We start from the raw sequence: 22,845 nt of genomic DNA on the forward strand, positions 1-22,845 counted from the left end.
TACTCCTGCAGTAAAGACTGAAGACCTTTTCAGACTGAGACTATATGAAGAGTGAAGCTATTAAATACTTTTCTATGGAAAGTGAGCTTTTATTATTCAGCAACAGTGCCTGAATTAATCTTTGTGAATGGTGACAGATGATTCATCTTTTATAACAGTCTTAATGTAAAAAATGAGTATGGTACAGGAAAGTTTCAAATGACACATTTGTAGTTATACACAAAAATTAATGCAACATTTTGAATTATAGTAAGTCCAATTAAACACATGTTATTGCCTGTATAGGGTGATCCTGGGCCACAGGGATCCCCTGGTAAAGACGGTCCCCCTGGTCTTCGTGGCTTCCCTGGAGAGAGAGGTTTACCCGGTGCCCCGGTAAGTGCTCCATTTCACCTGCATCTATTCATCATCATCAGATTTCCTTTACACGTGTTTGCTAGTAGAAAGTGACAGAACATAGCTACATAATAAATGAACCAGCATCTATCTAGAGCAAGTCACTTCATTACAGACTCCGGCCCCGCAATTCACACCAAGTGATCAATCCGATGCAGAGGAAATCCAAAGCGACATTTTACAAATGAGCAGGCATGCCTCAGCATTGCTCTGCTGCCACCAACGGCACTGTTTTAACACCCGCAATGGATCTTGGGCCTGTATTACGGAATTGGGAATTGTTGATTAGGGATTCATTTGTAAAAGTTTAACCCAAACATTTTTTCTTGTGGGGAGGACAAAGTTATGTGCTGTTTCTATATGCATTATTTACCTAATAAATTATTAAGTGAGAAATGTTGGCAATTAGACTGGGTTATCTGGGAATGGATATACTGCAGGGAGAGGAAGTGTTGTGCTTCCTCCATCCTCAAGGTCAGTCGGGCTCTGCAGGACAGCAGCACCACTGATTGTTTTCTGCCATTGTAATTTACTCCAGCAAACAGCCAGAGCCAGCAAAAACTCATTACCCATACTGCTATGTGTTCTTTTGTGGCCCACTGGGGAGCTGCACATGCACATGATGGGAACTGACAAATATATAAAACAGCACACATGCGTCTAGCCTATTATGCACACCCCTGCATGAGCAAAACTGAATTTACAAGCTTGCATATGCAGAACAAGATGGAGAAAATTGTATGCACCCATACAATAGCTTACAACTTTAAGCAGCCATCTATCTGCAAAAGAATCCCACTACACTTTCCCTGCAGTGTTCACAACAACACAATTATAGATGAAATGTGTTTTTGAAGTGTTGTATATTGTGACTGAGATATGTATTACAGATATTAGATTTACAATACACTAGCAATCTATTGATTTGTGTTTACTAGGATGAAAATCTCAGCGCTCAGCTGTAGTGGAGATTGGCTTGGTTAAATGCAATTAAAACACAAAGTTCAACAGCTGTGTGAAGGTATTTATGTCTCTTGTTCCATCTTTACCTCAGGGCCCTGCTGGTCTGAAGGGAGGAGAGGGTCCCCAGGGTCCACCTGGTCCTGTTGTAAGTACAGTGTTACCTGAGAGCTATGTAAAGATAACTGTTTTTATGCTCTCTGGATTATGTTGGTTTGCATGTCATTTATATTATCATCTTAGATTCTTCTAGATAGTTATTCTAGATAGTTCCACACTATACATTTGAAGTATTATTAAGACTTGAATATTCAAATATTACCCAAGTTGAGACTGTAGTATGTTCTTTTTGAGCTGATCGTGCCACACTGCACACGAACATATTCTGCTGATTCCCATTGTGTCATCATGACACTTGCGTAACACAGTACTGGCTAAATAGAATATAAACCAGATTTAAGTTTTTATTATTTATTTAGATATTTAGGGTTATTGTTATGTTGAACGTTGTAGTGTTTTAAGTTTGATTAGTGTAGAACAGCCTCAGTAAGACAAAACTACCAGTCGTTTGTATGAATTTATCATTTAAAAAAAGAAGATGCATCCCTGTCTCTACATAAAGCATTTGTTCAATAAAAACAGAGTCTAAATGATCTGTCTGGCCTTTATACTCAGAGTTTTTATGTTGTGTTTCTGTAAACAAAATTAGTGTGCATGCAGGTTGGTTCACTGCATCGATAATATAAAACAAAAAGTGCTGAGTGTCATTCATAATCATGTTTTATGGATTGAGCTGGACACTGAGTAGAATAATATATATGCAACAGAAGTCTGTTTCATTTTGTAATGCAGCTGCAGGTGAGAGTTGCTCAGGGCTTGGAGAACCACTAAGACATCAGCTCCCTGACAGGAGATAATGCTGACTACTTTCAGTGAGCTTTGCTCTCTTTTAGAACTTGCCACCTGATACTGCATGTTTCTACTAATGTTTTCACACTTTTTGTTTTAAAAAGAGGGGTTTGTGTGTAGCTGTGTATCTATTGATATATTATTAACAGAAATACACAGTGGGGTCTTTCTTTGCCAGTTTCCTAATGTCCTCAGTGTTTGTTCAGTGCAAACAGGCCAACAAAACTGAGATCTTTAAAAAATCCTTCTGCCCTTGTTTTTCATTAATATTGTCCGTCTTGTGCTCATGCTTACAGGGTTCTCCCGGTGAGAGAGGTGCTGCTGGCCCAGGAGGTCCAATTGGCCCATCTGGTAGACCTGGCCCTCAGGGTCCCCCAGGTCCCGCTGGGGAGAAGGGAGCACCTGTAAGTGTTACTTTGCTCCTAAAGCTTCATTCTTCTTGTCCTTTCTTTGGTCACCAATTTTCAGAATATAATTAAAAGACATTTCTGTCTTCTTATAGGGTGAGAAAGGGCCTCAAGGTCCAGCTGGTCGTGATGGTGTCCAGGGTCCTGTAGGTCTGCCTGGACCTGCTGGACCCCAGGGCCCACCTGGTGAGGATGGTGACAAGGTCAGTTACCTACATTCAGCACCACCAATTTCATCCTGTTACAGCTGCTTGTGTTCCCTAAGTGGGGCATGTGGGTAAATCAATCATTTCCCCATATTAATCTGCAACAAAAATATATTCCTCTTTTTCTAACTGTTGCTTATCCATCTTCATAAACAGATGTAACAGAAAGCACAATCACAGCAAGATGCTGTTGCATCATTCATTTCTTGTAATTATTATGGCCTTTAGGGTTACTATCAGACATTCTATAAAAGCTGCCAAACAAATGCTCATGCAGAGATTTGCAGTGCATTAACTTAGACTGACAAAATACATTCCTGTACTTGTATATGCATAGGGTGAACTCTCGGGAAATAAAGTGCCTAATTGCACCTTGACAGGAAGCACTTATTTTCTTCTTGAACCTCATTCTTCCATTACACAAAATTAGATTAAGAATGAAACTTGTCACCATGTATTAAATGCTGTAATTTATCTTTAATTGAAACTGGGAATGAAAACAATATTCAGCCTAACCTAACCATTTTCTGATATTCCACCTTAATATCGAGAACAAATATTATACATATGCATACCTTTATGGCCCTCGGAAAGGTTGAAATAGTTGGTTTTAGGTCTAAAAGTTAGTCCCAGGAGTGCATTTGTGCAGACTGTGTCGGTATACCCTCTCACCATTGCAGTTATAGATAATGTATATTTCTGCTAAGCTGAGGTTTTCAATGATTTTGCAATAACAATGTAGTATTGTGCTCATTTAGAAGTCTTAAATCCTACATTTGGTGTTTGGGCTTGAATTTGCAAATATGCAGAGAAGAAGAATATCAGCACTAGCTGATAACTATTATTGTTGTTGTTTATTGTTGGGTTTGGGACATGTTTTGGTTATTAGTCAAGTCACTGATATTGTAGTCATTTTTCATTATCTCAAAAATTGACTGTGTGTGTGTTTCTTTACCAGGGAGAAGTTGGAGAACCAGGTCAGAAAGGAAGCAAAGCTGACAAGGGAGAACAGGTAGGTGATGCAGAACATTTATATCCATCCTTCTTCAAAATAAAAAAATAGCCCGTTAGACTTCTACTCAGGAAGTGATTCGTGGGTGCTTGGATTTTTCTTTGACTCTGTGGGGATGTGCATTTTGGTGGCATTATTTTCACTGTATGTTTCAGGGTCCTCCTGGTCCAGCCGGTCTCCAAGGTCCTGTAGGCGCTCCTGGTCCTGCTGTAAGTACTGACAAAGAATGAGAAGTTAAACCTGAGCAGGAGGTCACAGCAGCGCTGTTCAAATCTTTGCTTTTGTTTGTTGTTAATAAGGGAGGTGATGGAGAGCCTGGTCCCAGAGGACAACAGGGCATGTTTGGACAGAAAGGAGATGAGGGCTCCAGAGGTTTCCCTGGACCTCCTGGTCCTATTGGTCTGCAGGTTTGTGCCATAACTATATATATATATATATATATATATATATATATATATATATATATATATATATATATATATATATATATATATTCTTTGTCTTATAGCTGTCACACAGGATAATATTCATGTTATTTTCAGCGTCATTCTGTCTGCCTGTAATAGTGTGTCTAATGATGTCACACGTTGTAGTCAGAAACACTCGTTTACCTTTTTTAACTACACTGTGACCTTCAGGTTACAAGCTATGGTGGAAAAATGGTAGACACAAACAAATTCATATTTACACCATTGCTTAAGCACTTTAATTGGATCTGGAATGTCACGTCCAGTAAACTTGCTTTGACCTGCAACGATTGCACCTCTCACCTCCATTCAACAGCAAAATCCCTTTTTTCATCACGGCCTGGCTTCTCTGTGCAGTGCCAGTCTCAGCCCCCGCAAAGAATTCACAAAAACCAACGAGGCCCGCCAGTGCGTGTATTGCAAAATAGATTATTATCAGTGGCGTACTTTTCTTTTGTATGTATTCATTGGTGAGGGTTATTCATCCAAGGAAATACTTGAGGCCAGACTGAAGTTATTGGGGGCATTTTAAAAACCCAACACTTTGACACAAAAAGGTACACATAAACTTTAATGATGTTTTCCTGAACTATGATAATATTCTAACGAGGTAGGACCTTTCCCATTGATAGACCTCATTTCTTTGTAATTATCTGTTTATTAGTAATCAACTTCTTAAGCTAGACGTGTTGGGCATTTACTGCAGAGATTGGGGTCATTGTCTTGATCAAATTACATAGACTGCTATTTATCAATCCGAGGTGCTATCCTGTCTCTGCAGGATTTTATTCAATGGACTTTTAATTGGGAGTAATTCACTTCCCATCACGATTCCATTAATTGCATGGACTGACCCACTCCAATAGCCTGGCCCTCATTGAGCACATTTACTATTCTACATAATGAGTAGCACTGCTAATGATCTTAGACTAGACGGAACCTTTACACAGATTATATTACTCAGCACAGGAGACATTAGCATGCATCCACACACCATTTTTTCAGCACCCAGTGAGCACACACATGCTGAGATGCATGCATGCACAAGCTCAAAACAGTCAGCACAGGGTCTTCGTTTTCATTGTGTGTCCTCAGTCTAATGTGGGGAGAAATAAATTCTTTGATCTCCCCCAGCAAACCTCCACCACTCACTCACGATCAAGTCCTAAATCACACAGAAGCAAAGCAACCTTCAGCAGTGATATGGCAATTACTGGTAGAAATGTCACAGATCAAAAACACATATGAGGTCTGGACCACGCAGCTTATTTTACAAGAATGAGTGAGCAGGATTTATGCCTGCACCTTGGAATAAGGATGGACAAGTTACTGCCTGCAAAAAGGAGAAAGAAATAATAGATCAGTGCTCTCTTACATGTCTGCAGAGCTGCAGGAAGAATTGTAGAATAGAAACATGACACCTTCACCAAAGAATTCATAAGGGAGCTTAAGCCCCCCCGTTTTGCTCAGGCAACAAGTACGTAACATAGAGTCTAACAAATTCAACCTTTTAGGGCAGCAGTTTTCCTTGACCTTACTGATCATACTCACTGGATATTTAATTGAACACAGACAGCAGGTGAAACATGAATTCAAGTAATTCATTTGTGCACATTTGGCTCACAGATACATTTAATATTTTACAGCATCACTGCATCAGTAGCATCAGCCGTTGTGACTACAGTTAACAACTCTAGTAAAATGATTGTTTTCTTTTCTAATAACATGATCATTGATTCATTTTATTTGTCCACAGGGGCTTCCAGGACCTCCTGGGGAAAAGGGTGAGAACGGGGATGTTGGACCTATGGTAAGAGAAAAACCACTCGATATTTGTTAGTACTTATAAAAGTTTGTTAAATACACTGTAACAACTCTCTGACTCTTTCCTGCAGGGCCCCCCTGGTCCACCTGGTCCCAGAGGTCCTCAGGGTCCTAGTGGAGCTGATGTACGTACAAATAGTTATTAACAACTGTACAAAGTACAACTATACTCATATGCATACTAGACTGTGACTTTTTTAACTGTAACTTCTATCATTTTACATTGTGAGGCCTTTATATCATCACTTGTCCTTCCCTGTGGTGATTGATGATGATTTATCTCTTTCCTGCTGCAGGGTCCACAAGGTCCTCCAGGTGGTGTGGGCCCCATGGGATCTGTAGGTGAGAAGGTAAGAATCAAAACTTGGCACCCCAGTGTTTTGTGCCTGCACTGAAGGATGTTAGGCACTGAGACTGAATTAGAGTCTGTTACACCTTCCAGCCAACTTCAGACAACCCAGTCACCTTCTTGTTTTTTAACACCGTGTGTTCATTTCAGTATGTTTTTTATGACTTAGAGCTTGGACACAATGTCGTTTTTTTTAAAAAAAGAAAAGTTTATAGCACTTCCAGGACTAGGACTACAAATACTTTGAATGTAGTAGCACATTATTAGTCAGCTACAGTTATAGACTTAATAGAGTTATATTGTCAGTTATTATTGTCAGAATAAATAATGATGTTATTACTAATATCATTATTTATTCTGACAATAATACGTATTCTCGTGTATGACTTACGCAGTTATGGCTCAATTTCAGATATCATATCTGAATTTGGAAAAAAAAAAGTGTGATATTGAAGATTTATTTGTTTTGACATTGACATTTGTCTAACCACAGGGGGAGCAAGGTGAGGCTGGAAACCCAGGACCACCTGGAGAGCCTGGAACTAAGGTAAGTAAGCTCTTGTTTTTGTTTTCTGTCAAGCTAAATATGTGTTGCTAATGTGTATTTGTGTCACTGTGTTACATGTTACATGTTTACACACTGGACCATGCTTATCGACATACATTCAGTATTTTACTGTAGATTCTGTAGCGTGATTGTAGGGCCCGTCTTTAAAATGGATAAACACACTTTGTGCACACTATTGCAGTTGAATGGTGACAAGGAAAAAAAACAAGACTCAGTAACTTTTGGTATGTTTACCACTAACTCCAACCTAATGAGGAGGTGTTTTTGTTTGTTGTTTGTAAGTGACACTGTGTATTCATCACCATGATAGTAATTGTTCCTCACATTTAAGCTGGTAGTTCATCTCAGCACGACTCTTCTGCTTTGCACCCTGGATCCACATAACCCGCCAAGCAGAGTCGCTTCCTCTTAAGACACAGCCTAATTAGCAGGAGGATCTGCACACTGCTTTTGACCTTATGAACAATGATTGCAGCAACCCTGAATCAAAGTTGCCTTTAAAACTTCAGACATCCGTGTTAATGCAGCTTAAGTTGTGATTTGTCCTTCTTGATAGTTACATTGGGGCTGTTGCACAAGAAATCGGAAGTGCTCTTCAGTGCCATACTTGTTTGGAGTTACTTCTAAAAGCTTTAAACTCATTAACGTACTGCAGTCATACACTTGACCTTGTTGTTGTCGAAGAAAAACACCCATCAGTGTTTGCTTTTTAGCTCTGCGGCTTAATTTATCATTATTGAGGTACAACAGCAGATTGAAAAGTTGTAAAGTGTGATTATAGGTGTCTGTAATGCCCTCTATTAGTTCCTCATTAAATTGCTGGTGTGACAGTTTCAGAGTTAGAGTGCAGTTTACGTTCCTATCATAAGCAATAGTGTTGGTTTAGTTAGTATAAAATACATCTAAATCTAGCTGTCATCCTATTTGCTTTGCTATATTAAGAAATGAAACAGTAGTGGACTACATGAGTTTCTTTCTTTCTTTGCTTGTTTCCACATCTTAATTGAACTCATCTTACTTTAAGAAATGTTGCAGAAACCAAGGACATTAATTACCAACTCGTACGCTCAAAAACATTATTTTTCACCCTCATAAACATGAAGCAAAAAGTAAAAATAGCCTGAAATGTGTAAAAGTAAAGATTTATTTGCTCAAATTATTGATCAGCAAGGATCTTTGTATAAACTGACACTATACTTACCAGATTCCATTAAAGTTACAATCAAATTACTTTAAAGTCAGAATTTTCAGAATCAAAGATTGTTTCGCATGTATCCAAATCTTCTCCAGATTTCTCACCAAATCAGCTTTAATCCTTTACAACACTTAACAACTGGACTTGCAAATAATAGTTTGAAAACTTGAAAATCATAACCAGCATATTTTTTCATCAGGGAGGTTTTAAAATATCTATATAATTTAAATGACCATCCAGGGTTGCTGTGCTCTATTACCAACACGGGGATGATCTTTGGATCCAGTTTCTCTCAGCAGCCTCTGACTGCTTGTCTGTTTTTATCACCCCATCCTGTTCAGTGTCAGCCTTGGAAGAAAAAAATGCCCCCTCTTGTGGAATTGATGTAATGAATGCCCTCACTTGCCCCCCATCACTACAGGGACCTAAAGGTGAGAGGGGAGAGAAAGGAGAAGCTGGCCCCCCTGGAGCTGCTGGACCTGCTGGTGCCAAAGGACCCCCTGGAGATGATGGCCCCAAGGGCAACCCTGTACGTGTGGCACATACTCTCAATATCTCTATAAGAGTTTTTTTTTAGGATTGACTCAGACAAGCTTAAATTTACTGCTCTAAAGGAAATATCTCTTGCAGCCATAAGGCAGGCAATTTTAGCCTAGAACATATTCAAGAGCTAAAAAGCCTTTTTATTGATGGAGATTATATTTTATGCCTGCATAGAAATGGGATGCAGTGAAGCCTTTTCTCAAAGATTTGCAACATTATCATTAAGTCCATCATATTTCCTTCAGAGGCTGTAACCAAGTACACCAAGTCTAAATCACTGTCGAAATTACTAACCATGTCTTTAATGCTTGAAGCCAGGAAAATTATGTCTTTTTTTTAGACACTGATGCATCTCATCATCTTATTTCTTTCTTCCAAAGGGTCCTGTTGGATTCCCTGGAGACCCTGGCCCTCCTGGAGAGCCAGGTGTAGCTGTAAGTATGAAACCCTTATGTTAGCCCTATATAGAGAACAGAGTATGTATAACTGCATTCAAGGTGGATCAGGCAACCGTGGCTCAGGGGGTTGGGAAGCGTATCTGTAACTGGAAGGTCGCCGGTTCGATCCCTGGGCTCTCTGTCCTTGGGCAAGACACTTTACCCTACTGCCTACTGGTGGCCAGAGGGGCCGATGGCGCGATATGGCAGCTTTGCTTCTGTCAGTCTGCCAGGGCAGCTGTGGCTACAACTGTAGCTTGCCTCCACCAGTGTGTGAATGAATAGTGGCATTGTAAAGCGCTTTGGGTGCCTTGAAAAGCGCTATATAAATCCAATCCATTCTTATCATGTTTAATGCAAGAATTAAAGAGTATGGTCCTAATGGATATTCCAGTGTCAGACTAATCTCTAATGTCTTTCTTGCAGGGCACTGATGGAGAACCAGGAGAGAAAGGAGAGGATGGAGAGGCTGGTCAACCGGTAAGTTGACACTTTTTTATAATTTGGAATGAAGAAATGACTGCGTGACCTTATATCACGTATAACATTTGGTACACTTGGTGCAAGCACATCATATGAGGACATCAGCTAATAGTCAGTTTCTCTGTCACAGTGCTTTTATTATTTTTTAGTTTTATATTAGACTTTAGTACTCCACCACAAGTTTGCCACTAAATGCTCTAATTATATTTAGTGAGTAAATAATTTACACTGCGGCATTTTAATTCATGCTAGTTACCTCATACGTACGGGTGTAGGGTAAATGGACTTATCTGCTTTGTAGATTCATTAAGTATAATTAGAAATAAAATCCACGTATTAATGTGCTGGCCCCGTGTAAAGTGCAACAAATGACAACTCTGAATATTTATGGATGTAAATAAGCCTTTATCATTGCCAGAGAAAAAGTCGACCGATGTTACATATTCTGTTTTTGTTTTTTTTTGTTGTTTGTTTGTTTATGAAGCCGGTTTGCATCTTTGAACGCTGCAGTGAAATATGTTGATTTAGACGGTATATTAATACATAATGTGAACTTCATATGATGGCTTCCCCTTCTTTGAAATCAGATCTACACACCATGACTTTTGTATTTATATGTCACTGTGCAGTCATCCCAAAAATGAGCTGATTAACACTGTGAATATTTACCAGTTTGAATGTTTAAAAAAATACTCTGATTGTCTGCAATTAACTCAGAGATAATTGGATGAAAGTATCTCAGGGAACACAGTGTGTATTATTTCAAGCAGTGCTGTGCACCATCCAACTTTTGGTCTGGGTGTAACTCTTACAGACTATTGAGGGGTTTAGTATTCCCAAAATGTGTATTCGGCCTCTGTGTTATTATCCTTCTGGCAGACAGAAGACGAATGCTGTGCTTTCATAACAATTCATAATCAGTACAGATTTACTTGTTAATGCAAACTGTTAATAGTGTTTCTCTGTTTTCTTTTGTTTTTTGGCTTGCTTCTTTTAGGGACCTCCAGGTCCATCAGGAGAAGCCGGCCCACCTGGACCACCTGGCAAGAGAGTAAGTCTGAGGCAGTTAAAACTCATTTCAAAGTGTTTGCATCACTGGTATGGTTCCAGCTACGATCCACAATCGACCAATCGGATGGTCCCATTATTACAGTTTTCATTGCTGACTAACGCTTTTATCAGCTATAACATCTTAACTTATTATGCTCATTTGAGATGTGTATTAGGTCGTTTTTATAATAGATAAAGGAGGTGGGATTTCTGTTGGCACTGTACAAAGCCTCTTTAGCCAGCGGGCAAGTGTTCTTCCTCGCTTTGCGACAACTCCTCCTCAACAGCTCAATTTTGGCAGTAAAGCCCGGAGAGACTCATTTTCATTAAAAGTAGAATGGGGACAACAAAGTGGGAGATTTAAGGGGTCGAGGCGTTACGCTGTCTGCGAAGAGAAGCCGCCTTAAAGCCTACTGAGAGATGAACGTCAGGATGTGAAAATCATGAATCAATTTTTTTTTTCTTAGCAAGAAATTGGAAAGGCTTACTGAAAAAAATTGCTGGGAAGAGGAGAAAAAAAAGCGAGAATCTGTCGGTTCCAAACTCATTTAGGTCCATATGGCAGAAAGAGCAAAAGCGAGAGAGAGATATAGCGAGTCTGACACACTATTGATCCATGGGTGCTGGACTGACAGGCGGAGCAAAACAAAAACATGGACATGCAATGACAAAATTGCTAGGATGTTATTAAAAGAGAGGAGCTGAGTGATGTCAAGGCCAGGACAGTGCACAACAACCAGTCAAAGTATGTGTGACAGCTGAGATTTGTCACCACTGCTATTTTGGCTGCCATAATAGAGGATTTCAACATTGGGAGAATCTTCTCAAGGTTGCAGGTCTGATTTAAAATGTAAAAAACAAAAAAAAAGCATATAGCCACACTAAAAGACAATGTGAAGCAGATGTCCCTCAAATACATCATGAGGCTGAGATGTCGGTGAAAAATATGAAAGCCGATAAATTGCTGAACAGAATTTGCAGTTCAAAGATTGAACATTAACATATTTTCAATCCCACATGAAACTCAAAGCCTACATGAAAATGAGCAGCTTTTCTCCTGAATTTGAAAGAAAAGTTACAATCTTGAGTGCCTCCCTGCATTTCAAAGAAAAGCACTGGGCTTCGGTCCAATGGGATAAAAAAAAACATGTTGTGCATTTATAAACGAGGGTTGATTGCTTTTCTAATGTCTCCAGTCAAATTTATATTCCGAGTCTTTAGCATGGTATCAGCATATGCTGCACCTTAATGTCCTAGGGATTATAGTTATGATAAGGGCCATTTTTCCCCCCACGCAGATCCTTGGTAGTCCATGCCTGGTCGCTCATACATAACTCCTCCTAACACCTTTTTGTATTTTCTCTGCATTTGGCCTTTTAAAAATCTGCAACCGTCCTTAAATCGTTGTCTGCTTCAGCCTGTGATTCTTAATTAGTCGGTTGAGCCTGTCCACAAATTTAGCTTCATTTATTCTTATAATGCGTTAATGCTGGAAATTTATTCACCTATGCTTCCTGAAAAAAGAGAAGTGGGAAAACTTATTAACCCCGTCTGGCTTTTTTTATTTGGGTACAGGTCACAGCTTTTTAACTGGAACACTAATAATCTCTATCCTAAACACATGGCATATGACAAGGTGCTTTAGCAACCTTGACATAAACCTACTTATTGACTCTAGCTGCTGTATATTGTGCCACTACTGAAATGGTTCTTTGTGCTGATCAAGAGCCTGCCTCTTCATCACCAGTAAGAGGTGCACATCAGGAGGAGATGAAAGCGCCAAGACAGGAGGCAAGCTCACATTATAGGCTCTCAGTCAATAGCACTCAGGCTGCAGTCGGCCAGATCAGAGTGGAATTTGGATGGAGAGTGGATTTGAAGAGGGTGGAGTTGAAAGAAATTATTGTGGGCCTCGAAGAGCCTGACCAGAAAGATAAGACGATCCAACAACTGTTGGCTCTGACCGAAGACGCCTGTGTTTCTTAAAAGTGATTTTTTTTCTGTTTTTAACATGGCTGATTGCAAATTATGGGAAGGCAGACACAGAAGAGTCATTCAGATAGATCTTTGCATAATAGACCCGTTGCACTTCACACTGGATGATAGAGAAAGATCCACCCTGTTTGAAGAAAACATCCACCAAGAATTTCATTAGAAAGACAACTGACAAAAATTTCCAGCGATTCCCCTTTTTAGACCAAAATATGCATGATGATGCAGAGTTGCGTGTAACTTGAAAAAAATGAGCCAACAGATAGAGTAACAACTTCTGTGAATAACTCTGATGTTCATTTCCTGTACGTGTTTGTGCAGTCTTCTTGTACAGTTGGCTTGTGCTGATGTTATGTGGGAATGCTGAAGCAGTGTACTATCATCCTCCTCAGGGACCTCCGGGGGCCGCTGGTGCAGAGGGCAGGCAAGGAGAGAAGGGCGCTAAGGTAGGAAAATCAATTCTTCCTTTGCAAAGTAGAGCCGTCTCAGCAAGTCCCTCGGACTTCCTCCTCCCTCACTGCGCCCACATTGTGGAATTAAAATCGCCAAAAAAAGCGCTGAAGTCATTTAATTTCCATCGCAGATTAGATGGAAATTTATGAACACAGTCTATTTGAGTAAAACCAAGATTCACTTGTTTCTCCTATTGTTCTGTGGCTTAATTTCGAGGCCTACAAAGGAAGTCAAGGCTATTTACGTATAGCCCTCAGGTGTTCGTCAGTTATCATGCGTTTCTCTTTTTTGTGCTCGCTGAAATTCCTCTTGAGTTTGCACTTGTTGTAAGCCAATTTCTTTGTTTCATCATTGTCTAAATGTACACGCATACGCTGCTGCTTCAAAATCATTTAACACCAGATGCTGCTCGCAACAAGACGCCTCTCTGTTTATGGATAACAGGGAGGATGTGGATGTTAACCTGAAGAAATGAATATTTTTTAATGCCAGTAGTGTTGCACACTTTGCATACATGTTTGATAATCACTGTTAATGAATGACTCTCTACGGTGTTCTTAAAACAGAGATTTGGCCTTAATTATCTGATTCCTGATCGGAAACATTGCAGATGTCATGCACAGTGGTCATAATAAATTCAGTAAAGTTGTTCTGACAGCTTTGCAATAAGCCTTTAATCTGTAAGTGCCTTGCAGCTCAGACATAGTTTATTTCCATGTGCTCTGTTTGCATAATGCTGTGTTTCAGATTACAGCTTGTCAGTATTCAGCTGTAGAACATGAGGACTTTATGTTCTCATGAGCTTTTTATTAAAACATGGCCAGAGTGACTTCCATCTATTGGGCCCATTTTCAACCTTGTGTAAAGCAGCAGCAACATAACTTTGAAAACTCAGGGTCTTTTTAATTTTATTCATTTATTTATATATGATTTTTTTACTGGCCCCCATTTACCCAGTCTAAAGACGAGATACTTTCTCGGCATAATTTAAAACTCAAAGCAGCCTGCAGTTGAAATTAGTCTGTAGTGCTGAGTCGCTTCAGAAAAATACTTAATACGCTAATAAGGTTGTGTGTGTGTGTTGCAGATCTCAAACGCCACACACATTTTTTAATCTATCCCATTATATTACACACTGCTATTACACATTAAGACTTTTATGAATAACCAGCTATATACCACTGGTTTTGTCATGAATCTGTGGTGAGTGCTTGCAGGCTATGCTTACTTAAAAACTGTGTGCATGTTGATTTATTTGTTTGTTTTACTGCTTGTAGGCTCCAGGACACATTTCCTAAATTTCCTCAATGACTGAACACTTTGGACTAGCTACTTTAAAACCTGCATTTGCTCAACTGTACAAAACTTTGCTTAAGTTATACCATTAGATCATTTGTATGTCCACATACAGGGTGAGTCAGGTGTGGAGGGTCCAGCAGGTAAAACAGGACCAGTTGGCCCCCAGGGACCTCCAGGAAAACCTGGTCCAGAGGGTCTGCGTGGAATCCCTGGCCCTGTTGTAAGTTGAAATTTCAGCAATGATGCCTTCCTGTTCATACGATATACTCCAGAGAGATACGCGTACTTAAACTAAGACTCACACTCACAGACACACTTTTTTCTAAAAAAAAAAAAAAAAAAAAAAACTACGGCTAAGGCATGATGATAGACTTCATGGAATAATCAATACTCCCATTTGGCTTATACTTTAGTTTCGCTTGTTTATTCCAGCACACTTTTCTTCCCTGTTTGGGCTATTAATCATCATGCTGGGCACAGAAAATCAATGGCAGACCAGAGAAAATACAGCAGCCTATAATGCTCACTACAATTGAATGGTTTTTCACAGGGTGAACAAGGAATGCCCGGCTCCCCAGGACAAGATGGCCCACCAGGTCCTATGGTTAGTATGCATAGCGTCCCCTACACTCTCCTGCCTTCTACTCTTGGCATTTATCTGTCTAACTAGAGCTGGTGTTGTTGGAAGCGGGGTTTTTTGAAACAGTGTTTTTTCTTGCTTCCAGGCTTGCAGAAGTTAACTCACATTAGACTTGTTCCAGATTTGACTGTTTGACAAAACCATAGCCTATGCCCTTAAATAATGGCTCAATTGAAAGTGTTTTCATCTGTTGTGTTGTTTCTTTGCTTCCCTCTCTGTGAAACGTGTGATTTTTGAGTCACTTATTTTGTTCCCTCTCATTTTGACACTCCAAGTTCTCTCTTACTCTGTCTTCCCTTTCTTTCTCTTTATTGCCTCATTTTTAAAAAAAATCAAGTCTTGTAACTTTACAGTTTTGCTTGTACTGTCATGAGTTCTTTTCTCTCTTTTTTTTTTTGGTCGTCTCTGTGAAAATTGATTTTTAACTTCAGTTATTGTTCTTCAGGGTCCTCCCGGTCTTCCTGGCCTGAAAGGTGACCCAGGTTCTAAAGGTGAAAAGGTGAGCATAGCACTTTCTTCTTCGTCTGATTGCAGACTGGTTTCATTTCTCATCTTTGATATAGGAGATAACCCTATAATTAGAGAGAGGAACTTTGGGGCAGAAGTGAGTCAAGACTACAACTTCTACCCAGCTTCCATGCCTTTTGGAAAGTATCAAAAGCAACAGATTTAATTAAAAAGACAACTATACCCTTACATTAAAATGAACCGAAATGAGTTCTGTCATACTGTCTGTAAGGAAAAATGCCTTAAAGTGATTGAATATGCAGTTGAATGTGATGTATGACTGTAAATCTGTCTAAACTAAACACTGTCAAATTTGCTGATGAAATATAACTGCAGAGGATATTCAGACAGCACACATTGCTAAGCTAAATTGCCTCCCACCCACTGACAGGGTCGGCTTGGGAGTGAGCAGTTTAAAAGTGCACAATTTAGGCACCGTTTTGCATGTTGTCAATTTAGCGGGCCTGGTTAGAACTCACCGGTTTTTCAGTAATCATGTACTGGTGTTGTGAATTGGCCTGGCTCATGTTTGATTTTCAGAGAAGTTCTTCGGTGTGTGCTGTAAGAAAGGCATTCCAGTTTTAATCCCTGAGGATTTGTACTGTAATGAAACTTCACCCTTCGCAGCCTCCCACGTGCATTTCATTTTTGCAGATAAAAAAAATAACTTCACCTTTGTCGGGAGATATGAAAATGTTTTTATGGTAGAGTTCACAAAGGGACATTTGTCTTCATCCTGCAGGGTCACCCAGGTTTGATTGGTCTGATTGGACCCCCTGGCGAGCAAGGAGAGAAGGGAGACCGAGGTTTGCCCGGGCCTCAAGGTTCTCCTGGTGGCAAGGGCGACGGTGTAAGTGATTGATGACTCTATTCCCACACTGGTCCACAGGCCACTTGCCCTGCACCTCTTGCCATTTTTAGCCCATTTGCCCTTCTACTGTGGCCACAGATCTTGCCACGGTCACTTGTTTTTGACTACAGCTTTTTATCAGAGCTCTGCAATGCACTGCACATCTCGTCTCTTGCTGTATCCAAAACATTTGTCTCATTGGATTACTGATGCAAATTGCTTAAAATGTGTAGAGAAAACTGTATAATTATGGCTGTGAGGTGTTTAAACCAAACTCTTTAGTTGACACTGCATTAGCATGTAGAATATCAACATCATGGAAACGAGCAGTTCAAGTATATGAGCATCAACACTAGTATAGATATTCGTTGACGACTCATTAACACCGTGGTCAGTTTCTATGTGTGTGTGACACTGCCGTTATAATATCACACTGTGTGATGTGAAAAACGGCTTTCATTCGGAGCCACATCATTAAAAATCAGACTTCTTTTTTTCTGGCTTTTCTACTTAAATAAGAAGCAGTACTGAAAGGAGGACATGACAGCCTTCATCCATTAAAAAACATACACACACTGCAGGATCACTGAATATGTTACATTTGTAACACACTCCGCTGTAGTCTTCAGCCTGCCTTCGTTTAGTGATTTAAGGTGGTGTGCTGGTTATCTATCTTTGTGATACTGCACTGCCTCCTTTTATCAAAGCTAAAAAATGTAAACATTTTTATTCAGATTGGTATGTTTACTTTAAGGTCTGAGAAGCAACAGCCCTGTCACAAGTGCAGTGTTTGGCCACTTTTGATAGTTTTCTTTGAATGTCACTGGTTCTCTTATCGTATTTTTTTTTATGTCACCAATTATTCAAGCTTGACAGTAATTCTGTATCCTGCAATGTTTTTGGTTGTTGTTTTGTTTTTCTTCTCAAATATATGTACCTTCTACTTCGATCTGATCTCATAACAGGGTATCGCTGGAGCCAGTGGTCCTCTTGGTCCCCCAGGCCCACCTGGTTTGCCCGTATGTTTGTTACTTATTCTACTTATATATTAATGTCATAACAGAATGACTTTGTTAAATTGCTGTACTGTGTTCTTTGCCATACAGGGTCCTCAAGGTCCCAAAGGAGCCAAGGGTTCAAGTGTGAGTACAAACCCATGTTTCTAATAATGCATTGCTGCTGCGACAATAAGCATTTACTTTAAATGGAGCTTTAATAACATGTTTGTATACTTTAAAGGGTCCTGCTGGTCCAAAAGGAGACACTGGTGCAATTGGTCCTCCTGGTCCTCCTGTGAGTCTTTTAAACTACTGTTTTCATTGTTTCCATTACCTTAAAGTTGTCACACCATCACTGCACAAAGTCTGTTGTATATTTTTATATTGTATGAAATCTAAAACACCTTACAGGGCCCACCAGGTGAAGCTATCCAGCCTCTGCCAATTCAGTCACCAAAGAAGACAAAGCGCTCCAGTGATATCCAGTCAGATGGTACCATCATGGACTATGGCGAGGGTATGGAGGACATTTTTGGCTCCCTCAACAACCTCAAGCAAGATATTGAACGCATGAAATACCCCATGGGCACCCAAAACAACCCCGCCAGGACATGTAAAGATCTGCAGCTCTGCCACCCAGAATTTGCCGATGGTAAGTTTAAGCCCAGCAAGACTTCAGCCTGAAAGGAAAACACACCCATGTTGTTGTCATGTTTCATAGGGATATGTATCAGCACAGAGAAGCAGACACCAGAGATTCTCCTCATGTTTCCAGATACTATTGCTCATCCTAACAGCCATTATTGTGACAAATGGATTCTCTATTGAAAAAAATAAAACCGGTTGATAACAGTGATTGGCAGACCTGCTCTCAAAGAATTACATTCATTAGTGAGCATTAGTGTTTGTTTGATAGCTCTTTGTATATCTCCTTTTTAAACCTTTGTGCCCTGTCTTTGCCTTATAATTAATGCATGAATTTTAGGCCGCCTCTCCTCTCGGTACAATGTGGGATTATCTGCTTCTAAAGCCTATAACCATAGCTGTTGCTGCGCAGTAGGTTTATTACTGCTGCTTTATTTCCTTTGAGGAATAAAATGTACCTTGGCTCAGGCATAAAAACCTCATTTAATCCAGCTGTGCGTGAGCCATGAAAATGAGCAACAAATTTTTACTTAAGGTAAAGAAATCAAGCACACTAACGTTTGAAATTGAGCTTTCTGCAATTTTCTGTCGATGTGTTGAAGAGAAAACTTGGCTGTTCTTGGTTCTCTTCAGGTGAGTACTGGATTGACCCGAATCAAGGCTGCTCAGGGGATTCCTTCAAAGTCTACTGTAACTTCACTGCCGGAGGCGAAACCTGCATTTATCCAGATAAGAAGTCCAGTGGAGTAAGTAACTTAGGTTTTTACGAATTATTTCAAACTGACTATTGTTAATCATCCTTTCTAAATTACTATTAAGCCATTATGCTAAGACAATGACGCAACAGAAGGCACATCACAAGGCTGCTATTGTTATAAGAACTCGTTTGATCTGCTGCAGGTAGAAACCTGTTCAGATCTGATTTTGTACAAGCACCTCAAACACCACCGAGAGGCAAACACTACACACAACTCAAGAAGTTTGTGAAAATGTTCTCTCGGAGATATAAGCTTTATCTTCTTTCCCGGATGATCAACTTTGATGCTATGCTTGAGGCATTGCTGTATACAGCAGAAATGTTCACATATTATGCCTGTGGTAATCTGAAATATTAATAAACTTTGTCTTTTTATTTTCCAAAGGTCAGAATATCTTCATGGCCCAAAGAAGTCCCAGGTTCATGGTTTAGTGAATTTAAGCGTGGTAAAATAGTAAGTTTTCTTTTTGTTTTCATCTCTCATCCATCTCTTAGAGATCTAACATAAACTGAAACATATTTAGTTGGTTCAACAACATGATTCAGCACCTATTAAAAGTTTAAAAAAAAAGCTTAGTTTGAATTTGGCTGCAAACTCTTTCAAAGTTGTCTCTTTGAGCAATCCTGCTAGGTTTCAGTCACTCAGTCAAAGTCCCATTTTCACTTGGAAGTGTTCATTTATCCCAATTGCTGGATCAACTCCAGTGTGTCAAAACAGGGGCAAATACTCCAGGTGGCGTCCCATCATTGTGTTGTTTTAGCAAAAACGTCAATTAAAAAAATGCAAAAACACAACATGCAAACACCAGTTTTTTCCTTTGGACAAGATTCACAGTTGTAATTGTAAAAAAATGTATTTATTTTTAACGAAAGAAAGAAAGATCGATCTGATCTAATGCACTTTCTCCTGACTCGGAGGCCCAAACTGCAACATGAGTTTCGGTCAGTTCGACACAGAAGAGATCTCTGCCAAACCTGAGATCAAGATAATATCACAAATGCAAGAAGTCAAGGAGTCAAAAAGGGACTTTTAGTGAGCAATGTAAATGTAACAGAGGTGCTGGAAGCACTGCACTGCTTTACAAGAGGATGACCTTGAGAGTGAAAGCAATCACATTTAAAGCAGGTATGGATTTGCTTTTTATGGGAGCATACACTGAAGTTTTTCATTGAACTTCAAAAACTTGCTTAGACAGTAACACCACCCATAAAATGGTTATTGTTGAAACATTTCTGTAACCAGACTATGCCATATACAGAAGAAAGTATCACTAAAACATCAGAGTGAAGCCGAGGAGAATTCTTCAGGATGTTAGCATTCCAGCTGTCCTCACTCTGTCCCTGGACAGTGAAAATCTCTCTCTAAACGTCGGCTATTTACTGTATTTACCAATGAAAGATACAGGTTTGTCCCGCTCCATCAAACTGGTGTCATGGTTCATTCCACAACAGCACAAAGGCTGGCTGTGACAGAAAATGACACGACTTTGAGGTATTGAAAGCACGGTGCATTTCCTGACATTGGACAGTGAGTGCTTTTAATGCACATGTTCAGACAAGAGTTACACAAAGTATCTGTCAGAACTGTGTCGTGTCTACAGGTCTTGTTTCTCTTGACGCTTTCCAAGAGAACAACACAGTGTCTACTGTAAACCATTTTCTACTATTTCTCATCTATGCAAATAGCCCTGTGACAGTTTGCTGCAGGAAAAACTTTATACCTTCATATACTCGTCATATTTTGTCTGCAAGTCTGTGCATGTGTATGGATGCTCTGCATCCATACTACATACATTACTATCCACATGAGTCTTTAAACTTAAAGTATTTAGGTATCTGAAGTTATTTTGCACTGTTTTTCACATAGTTTGTACAATCTTGCATGGAGAGACAGAACATTTTGTTCTTGTTAAATAAGATCAGGTATCAGTCATCACATTTATTTAGATTTGTTTCACAAACTTTTGGTAATTGCTGCTCATTCTCCCTCTTTCCATCTCTGTCCAGTTTTCCTATGTCGACGCAGATGGGAACGCAATAAACATGGTACAAATGACCTTCCTCAGACTACTGACAGCCTCAGCCAGGCAAAACTTCACCTACAGCTGCCACCAGTCTGTGGCGTGGTACGACGCCTCTAGCGACAGCTACGACAAGGCGCTGCGTTTCTTGGGTGCCAATGATGAGGAGATGTCCTACGACAACAACCCTTACATCAAGGCCATCTCAGATGGATGCGAGGTAAGCTTGACCGCCTAAATAAGAATGTTTATTGTGGTGTATTAAATTAAAGATAAAGAGCATTCCTGCTCTGAATGGCTATAATCTCTGTTTGTTATTGAATTCACATTTGTTGAATAGAGCTATTTTATTCATTTATTTCATTTACTTAAAAGAGACAACGCAGTTTGACATGGTTCCAATGCTGGGCTTTGTTGGGCTTTTACATCCACAGTTGAATGATCTAAATCACAATTTAAATCATTCAACTGATTCCAAACTTTCATACAATATGAAAAATGAGAAAATATCAGAGAATGGATAAAAAATTGAGCTGCTGGCACCTTTAATTACTTTAATTACAACTTTTATTACTCATGCAATTAAAGTTATCAGTTGGTAACATCTTCCTCCAAACAGAGTTTTTCCAGTAGCTTTTTTTCTGTAAGATATAAATGAAATGGCTTTATGATGAGCTTACAGATTGAGCACACAGCTGAAGGTCCCGGTTTATTTTTCTGATCATTTCTCATCTGACTGCTTGTTTTTTGTGTGTTCCTCTCTCTCTTGTTGCAGACGAGGAAGGGCTACGGAAAGACTGTGATGGAGATTAATACTCCCAAAATTGATCAGGTTCCAATTATCGATGTCATGTTGACTGACTTTGGGGATCCGAACCAGAAGTTTGGGTTTGAAGTTGGGCCTGTCTGCTTCCTTGGCTAAATACAAATGAAAAAGTCAAATAAAAAAAACAAACAAAACAAAAAAAAAAAAAGGACTTGATGGGGCCAACAAAGAAAGTCAAGTTGAGACATTCTGGGTACTACCAAGCCCCATTTTTAGCCCCCCACCCTTTTCCATGCCACATGCAAGTTTTGAATAAGAGATGGTGTAGCAAACATGTCTTTCCATGTATGTATGTGTAACCCAGGAAAATACTTGTTGCCCTTGTGGGGCTCGAACCACATGACTTAACCACGCCACGGAGCAAAGGTGAAGGACAATCGAATCGTGTGGCAGAGGAGGGTGGATCGGACGCAACCAAGGGGGGTGACACGCGTCTCCTCTCTGGACTCTCCAGGTGCTGTATGAAAACAACAATAAAAATGGTGCTTGTTCAAAACACACACAAAGTATAAAAGAGGTGCTACAAAAGAAGGTGTATTTTGCTAATTATAAAATACTGTAATTATTATTTTGTACAAAACTTTTATTTCTAAATCCACTTTCAAAACTTGCATGTGTATCAGATTTCACTTTTGGCTCTTTCATTTCAACGCTGGTTTAAAGACATACAGTGTAAGTTAAAGGCATCATTAAGTCAAGTCAATTTATAATTCTGTCTTTTTGTTCCAACACTTACTGTGTACATGTCATGAAGAAAATAAAAGTGAGCATTCAAACAGTTCTCTATTGCTAAATTAGACTGTATGCCCTTTGTATATATTGACAGTCCAAAGCATGAGGTTACTTGCTGTTTTGCCCTTGTGACCGTAGGTGAAACAACTGGAAGTATTACACCTGCACGTATATGACAACATCTCCCACTAATGTTGTGATCCTGTGCTAGTAGGAAGCAATCATGGCATTCATCTTCTTTTATTTAATTCTATTTTGCTTTTGTTTGTTTGTTTCCATTTTCTGACAGGCTTTCATTTTGGTTGGATACCTCAAACTT

At 39.6% G+C, this 22,845-nt stretch overlaps 1 protein-coding gene across 4 annotated transcripts in view; it reads left to right on the plus strand.

The window, feature by feature from the left end:
- col11a1a (collagen, type XI, alpha 1a) overlaps nucleotides 1-22,570 on the plus strand; it is a 69,466-nt gene extending 46,896 nt beyond the window's left edge. For all 4 annotated transcript variants that reach the window (XM_087846007.1, XM_087846004.1, XM_087846005.1 and 1 more), the window contains 28 exons: nucleotides 286-375; nucleotides 1,451-1,504; nucleotides 2,562-2,669; nucleotides 2,768-2,875; nucleotides 3,837-3,890; nucleotides 4,046-4,099; nucleotides 4,190-4,297; nucleotides 6,114-6,167; nucleotides 6,253-6,306; nucleotides 6,478-6,531; nucleotides 7,024-7,077; nucleotides 8,715-8,822; nucleotides 9,217-9,270; nucleotides 9,700-9,753; nucleotides 10,754-10,807; nucleotides 13,191-13,244; nucleotides 14,663-14,770; nucleotides 15,101-15,154; nucleotides 15,636-15,689; nucleotides 16,440-16,547; nucleotides 17,513-17,566; nucleotides 17,654-17,689; nucleotides 17,787-17,840; nucleotides 17,957-18,197; nucleotides 18,824-18,936; nucleotides 19,333-19,401; nucleotides 20,955-21,188; nucleotides 21,744-22,570. In XM_087846007.1, coding sequence (XP_087702133.1) covers nucleotides 286-375; nucleotides 1,451-1,504; nucleotides 2,562-2,669; nucleotides 2,768-2,875; nucleotides 3,837-3,890; nucleotides 4,046-4,099; nucleotides 4,190-4,297; nucleotides 6,114-6,167; nucleotides 6,253-6,306; nucleotides 6,478-6,531; nucleotides 7,024-7,077; nucleotides 8,715-8,822; nucleotides 9,217-9,270; nucleotides 9,700-9,753; nucleotides 10,754-10,807; nucleotides 13,191-13,244; nucleotides 14,663-14,770; nucleotides 15,101-15,154; nucleotides 15,636-15,689; nucleotides 16,440-16,547; nucleotides 17,513-17,566; nucleotides 17,654-17,689; nucleotides 17,787-17,840; nucleotides 17,957-18,197; nucleotides 18,824-18,936; nucleotides 19,333-19,401; nucleotides 20,955-21,188; nucleotides 21,744-21,890 — 2,388 coding nt within the window. In that variant the 3' untranslated portion in view covers nucleotides 21,891-22,570. The remainder of the gene's footprint in view (nucleotides 1-285; nucleotides 376-1,450; nucleotides 1,505-2,561; nucleotides 2,670-2,767; nucleotides 2,876-3,836; nucleotides 3,891-4,045; nucleotides 4,100-4,189; nucleotides 4,298-6,113; nucleotides 6,168-6,252; nucleotides 6,307-6,477; nucleotides 6,532-7,023; nucleotides 7,078-8,714; nucleotides 8,823-9,216; nucleotides 9,271-9,699; nucleotides 9,754-10,753; nucleotides 10,808-13,190; nucleotides 13,245-14,662; nucleotides 14,771-15,100; nucleotides 15,155-15,635; nucleotides 15,690-16,439; nucleotides 16,548-17,512; nucleotides 17,567-17,653; nucleotides 17,690-17,786; nucleotides 17,841-17,956; nucleotides 18,198-18,823; nucleotides 18,937-19,332; nucleotides 19,402-20,954; nucleotides 21,189-21,743) is intronic.
- Nucleotides 22,571-22,845: the final 275 nt, after the last annotated feature.

This window comes from Neolamprologus brichardi, chromosome 9 (assembly GCF_056152115.1).
Source record: "Neolamprologus brichardi isolate AB-2024 chromosome 9, ASM5615211v1, whole genome shotgun sequence".
Lineage (NCBI taxonomy): Eukaryota > Metazoa > Chordata > Actinopteri > Cichliformes > Cichlidae > Neolamprologus > Neolamprologus brichardi.